The sequence below is a fragment of the Amblyomma americanum genome, chromosome 7 (assembly GCF_052857255.1).
Source record: "Amblyomma americanum isolate KBUSLIRL-KWMA chromosome 7, ASM5285725v1, whole genome shotgun sequence".
Classification (NCBI taxonomy): domain Eukaryota; kingdom Metazoa; phylum Arthropoda; class Arachnida; order Ixodida; family Ixodidae; genus Amblyomma; species Amblyomma americanum.
Window position 1 is genome coordinate 75,601,907 of NC_135503.1, and position 5,868 is coordinate 75,607,774.

Genomic DNA, 5,868 nt, shown 5'->3' on the forward strand with positions numbered 1-5,868 from the left:
AACGAGTGCCGGGTACTGCTCTACAAGCATTTATGGCTTGGGCCGACCTTTCTTAAAGTTGTAAACATGTTTTCTGAAAAATAAAGTAGTTTTTTATTTTTATTATTATTATTTTAGCGCTGTTGTCTGTAATGTTTTCACCCCAACTTAGCTGGTCCATCTCTGCAGCCGTTCTGTTAACTTGCATATGAGATGCGTTTTCAACCTAGTTTTATCGTACCATCAGCTGGCTATCAACAATAGATTATCACGCTGTATGCGTCTATGCAGAGAAGCACCTCAAAAATGTCTTTTCTTATTAAAAATGCGCAGGTTCCCGACCATGGCGGAAGAGGAGCTATTCATACAACGGTGCAGCGACGACCACTTTTCCGACAACGATTCGCAATCCTCGGACGACTGCGCGGACTTGCTTAGGCGTTGCACGTCTCAAGAGGAACTTCCACTCCCTGACCTCCCTGTCTCGTCTAATGGTCAACCATGGTCCTCGCCTGAGTGGGGAAACCTTTTCGCCAGACAACCTGGAGCTTCCACAGAACAATCAACAGACGTCGAGGCGCCCGGCGGCAAGAAACCGTCCTCCTCTTTCGGGGAACACCCATGCGAGACGCTACCCGGTTACCGGATTCACGTGCTCACAAGCGCGCTCGAGTGGCACGGTCCAAGCACGTACAGGACCCACTGTTTGGAGGCAGACAAGGTACTGTGCTTTCTCTTGGAAACTACTATTTTACTGCAACGTCCGGACAACCTTATGTCTGGATCCTTTAGCGTCACAATTCTCATTTCCTCCTGCCTTCCTCAAATGTATTACGTGTTCTCTGGCACATTTGTTTCAATTCCTATATCTTGTTTCAAAAGTTGGTGTAAATATGCTACCCACCTCAGCTTGTGGACGAATAAAAATTCATTTGTTACTCTCACAACGGTAACCATTACGGCAGCCTTGACTTTTATCACTGCACCCCGATCCCCTCTGTAGAATGGTTAACAGGTGCTGAGCATATTATAGCGGATGTCTCTCAACATGCGTAACTGGTTGAGTCATTTTACTGCTGGCAGTTACCCTGTCTTCTTTTTTCAGTCTCTACATTCGCTATTCTTCCTTCACAGGATGACGAAGCAGATGCCAGTGCCCTGCTAGCCGCCTGTTGTCAGCACGTAGAGCCGGCAGAGGTCTCATTCCAGCGCAGACAAATCACGCGATCATCCAGCTCTTCTGCAGAGGCGCCATGCGACCTCCTCCGCAGGGAGGCAGCAGTCGTGTCCACAGAGGCTGCCCAGGAAACAACCCCGAAAGTAACGTCAAAGCCAGTCAAACAGTGGCCTTACAAGTTGCCGTCACAAGTGGGCCTCGTGGACACCCACTGCCACTTAGACTTCCTTTTCCACAAAGTGGGCCACCGTGGGTCCTATGCTGAGTTTCGGACCAAACACTTCGAAACTTTTCCGGACTGCTACAATGGCTGCGTGGCGAACTTTTGCAACCCGTCGACATTTAAACAGGTACAGGTTTAGAATAAATCTCGATGCGAATGCATGCCTTTCAACAGGGGCGTGCTGTCCTGGTCCGCATTCAGAAGCTTACTTGCCACTATCGTTATTAATAACGCTCAATGCTTTCCATGCGCTACGCATTCGTTTAATGCGATTCTTTAAGTTAAACTCTAATGTTTCAACGGTGTGAAAGCCATCGTGTAGTCTTTGTCATATTCTTGGCACCGTGAAAGATGTGAAGGTAGGCACTCAGTGGTATGGTGCCCTGCAGGTGCGTTTGCTTAATGCAAACGATGTGGTGTTGATGTGTGGTTTTTGACGCCCAGTTCAAGTGCTTCTTCGCTGTCAGGTTTCGCTGAGAATATGGTCACTATTTCACAAGTTTCTTTCATTAGCAGGTAGTGGTCAGCACCGGCATCCACCTACTTTCTCCTTGATGTACTCAGTGTGGCGTATCTGTGCAGCGCCACATGTGGGAGAAGATCCTGATAGAAGAAGGTGTCTGGGGTGCATTCGGGTGCCACCCTCACATGGCCCACCAGTACACAGAGGAGGTCGAAGAGCACCTCATCAAGGCGCTGGAACACTCGAAAGTGGTCGCCCTGGGCGAAATAGGCCTCGACTACTCTCACAAGTGAGTGCGCTTGCTTGCGAAATTCTTCATTCGGTCACGCTCACAGCCAGCAGTGCAAGTTGAGAATCAGGGCTCAGATCGATCACGTCAGACCGGGCTGCCACGTTTAAGACGGTTTATATGTGTTGTACTATACTGCGTGTTTGTGGTCTGTGTCCGGAAGTGATTATTTTACAAGGCATTATGTAGGGATGAAAGCAGCTTTTCTTCTTTCAGATCCTGAGTCACAGGGCTCCAAATGTCATACTAATCTGCGGGAAAAGCACCGTGATCTTTTTGTAGCATGTGGTTCTGGTTTGGTATACAAGAATTCTCCTATCGTGTGGCTCTAGGTACATATGTCAAACTGGCCGATTTCTGAACGAAAGAATGCTGGAGGTCATCGGGAAGGTAGCGAATGATAGAGGTCTTAATCTTTGTGAACATTGTCATGACAGCGCTGAATAGAATTAAAAGCTATGTAAACCTTTCTTCAACGCATGCAAGATAGTGGCCAAGCATTGGGTCAAGACATTAGAGAAATATTAGAGGCAGATTAGGTTAGAAAAGCGGGTTCACCCTGTGTCAGCGTACCAACTGTAACACTAACTAACAAAGAAACAATGTTTTTCCTTGCGTCCATTTGATGTCGATGGTGGTCTCAGTTAACGTCATGCCGCAAGGTGTATTTATTGGGCTTGTGTGTCAATAAACATTCAGTTTGAAGTAAGCGCTCGGGATGTCAAAGTCTTTCTCTATCCATGTTATGTGCGCTTTTACGTGATTAAAATCAATGTGCCTTTTAGTGTTTCCTCCCTGCGTCAGCAACTTTTGCTGGAAGCCTACTGAAGTGGTTATTCCCAGCTCGCAGTCAAATGGGGGCTCTTTCACTTATGCTGAATTTTCTGCGTGTGGAATTTTTTCTCGTATGGCGCGTGCTTTTATTGACGCGTGTAGCACTGATCTCGATTTTGCAGGAACAACTGTGAGCATGAAATGCAAAAGCGCGTGTTCACTAGGCAGCTTCGTCTGGCCCTGAATGGCCACCTGCCACTCATTATCCACTCGAGAGACTCCACGGCAGACACCCTCGAGATCCTCAAAAAGGTACACTGACTTTCTTGTTTCGCTTAATCCTAAACGCGGCCTTGCCGAAGTCCGGGACAAAGATCCCGTGGCACGTATACGTTCGCCACCATGTGACGTTCACCTGTAAGCGTGGGTGTATGTGCACTGCATGCCCGCAATTTTCGAAATTTGCGAGATATAGCCAAACTTCTACAGTCACAGCATGGAGGCCAATACCGTTTTCGAAACTCCAAAAGGTGATATGACAGTAGCTACCGGTCACTAAAATATCCCTTTTTGCGCAAGGCGAAATGTCCATCTAGGTGGTCCCTCGTGCTTACAACGAGGCGCCTAAAAGTAATGGCTAAAGCACTTGCTTACATGACTCAGCTATCATCCGATGCCAACAAGCGCTAGTATTACAATCCTGTACAAATAATCTTCATTAGTGAAAACTGCTATTCGTAAAAATTCAGGTTCGCCTTCGCTGACACTGCGTCTATATCGACCGCATGCCTTGAAATCCCCTTGCTGGGTTGTCGAGTACTCCTAAGTATCAGTCGCATAGTGATGCGTAGAATTTTCTTTATGTTTTAGTCCTCAACGCTTGTACGGATCGTATACCTTTTATTTACAATCTCTGGGCTGTATATGGGAGTGTATTACAGTCACAACTTCTAACCCCCCCCCCCCCCCCCCTCTACAGATGGTCCCGACTGACTACCCTATCCATCGCCACTGCTTCACAGGCGGCTGGCAGGAGGCGCAGCAGTGGCTCAGCGAGTTTCCCAACCTCTTCCTGGGACTCACCCCCCTCGTGGGTTTCTCAAACGCCGGCGGTATCGTCGAGGCAGCCCGCAAGGTCCCCCTTGACCGACTCTTGATAGAGACGGATGCGCCATATTTTCTTCCACAATCCGTGAGTACGGCTTCCTGTGTTACTTGGCACTTATGTACTTGCAGGCTGTTTAATTTCATGTTGTTCGCCATGATGTTTCTCGTTTCCGGTGAGCTGTAAGGTTGGTGAGACAAGGAATTTGATATTTATGTGTTTGTAAGCAGCCGCCAGTATTCAACAGTGTGCACAAAAGTTACGAAAGATGCGCTGTTTTCCCTCACTTCACCTCCAGAGTTTCTTTATGACATAGGTTGAGTCGTACAGTAGCACAGCACCATCTTTAGTCGCATGTAAACTTTTTGCTCCGTTGAGAAGTGATTCTCGGCGCTTTCAGATGAGCCCGACTAACTTGTAGTAGAGCCGTGGGTCTCCCATACGACTAAATTTTAGAAGCACAAGATGGTCCCCCAGAATATAACAGGACACGTGCAGCAGACTTATTGCTACAATATACCTGTACCGTAATATTGAAACAGCGCTAAGCGCTACCGTATTTAGTAATACTTGTATCGTATTTAGTAATACACGCATTCCCGTGGTTGTTACCACATGCACCTACTTTCCGATTAGTGACCTTTCCCCTTCAATGTGTACTTTCAGGAATCTGGTCGTCTCAAAGCTTCCCACCCAGGAATGGCCATTCACGTGGCCACGCGGCTTGCCTCGCTGCGGGGTATCGAAGCGGAGGACGTACTTTCTGCTGTCCGTGCAAACACGCACCGCGTATACAAAATCTAACGTTGTTCTGTGTAACTCGCCGATGTGCGAAGAGTATGCTTTATGCGACAACAGGGCCTCCCCGGCTGCCTGGCACCGAAATTAGTGGTGTTTTAATTTTACATCCGTACCGTGCTATTATATTGTCTATGTGCAACACTGCACTTTTTGCTGTCACTTCCTGGTGCAGATTTTATAAGTCTGTAAATAAAAGTTTTTTAATGATTTCGCATATGTGTTCTCTCATATTGCATAGTGGTTGTCGTGCATTTGTATTTAGTTCACCTGACACTGTAGGCCGAGCTGGTTAAATTTCTTATGTGAGAAGTTGGAAACGTTGAAAAGACATTGTATCCTTCGACGTGGTGTCCCTTTTCACAAACATCCCCATGAAGCTTGCGGTGGCCGCTACCCGTGACGCCCTACAACGCGACGACACACTCAGCGAACGAACCCCGCTGAGTGTAAATGATGTGTGCCGCCTCCTGGAGTTGTGCCTATCAAACACATACTTCTCGTCAAACGGGGAATTTTACCGACAAGTGAAAGGAACACCAATGGGAGCATCCATCTCTGTCGTCATGGCCAATTTAACAATGGAACACGTCGAACAGCGAGCCCTCAACTCATTCCACCCGAAACCAAAGATTTTCCTCAGGTATGTCGACGACTGCTTCGCCATCATCAAAAAATCTGAGACTCAAAATTTACTTCGCCATTTAAACTCCGTAAAACCTGACATTCAGTTGACGCTAGAGGTGGAACAAGAAAACTCAATGCCGTTTTTGGACGTCCTCGTGTCCCGAAACGACAATACCCTTCAATTCTCCGTAACGAACCCACTCAGGCCAGTATCTCCACTTCTCTTCGAACCACCCAACAGTCCATAAAGCATCAGTGGTGAAGACGCTGTTCAGAAGAGTTGAGACACACTGCAGCACAGAACTTGACAGAAAAAAGAACAACACGCGATATTAAAGAAACTCATCATGAACGGCTACCCAAAAGACTTTATTCAAAAAACCATTCGACGTCAAAAACACAACATTCTTCAAGAAATCAACGCACAAAGACC

The 5,868-nt window shown here is 47.1% G+C and overlaps 1 protein-coding gene across 1 annotated transcript; it reads left to right on the forward strand.

The window, feature by feature from the left end:
- Positions 1-322: 322 nt before the first annotated feature.
- On the forward strand, positions 323-4,814 carry LOC144097805 (3'-5' RNA nuclease TATDN2-like). The gene is made up of 6 exons (XM_077630433.1): positions 323-700; positions 1,114-1,506; positions 1,962-2,131; positions 3,088-3,217; positions 3,885-4,097; positions 4,677-4,814. Exons 1-6 carry the CDS (start codon positions 323-325, stop codon positions 4,812-4,814), a joined length of 1,422 nt encoding a protein of 473 aa, XP_077486559.1.
- The last annotated feature ends 1,054 nt before the right edge of the window (positions 4,815-5,868 follow it).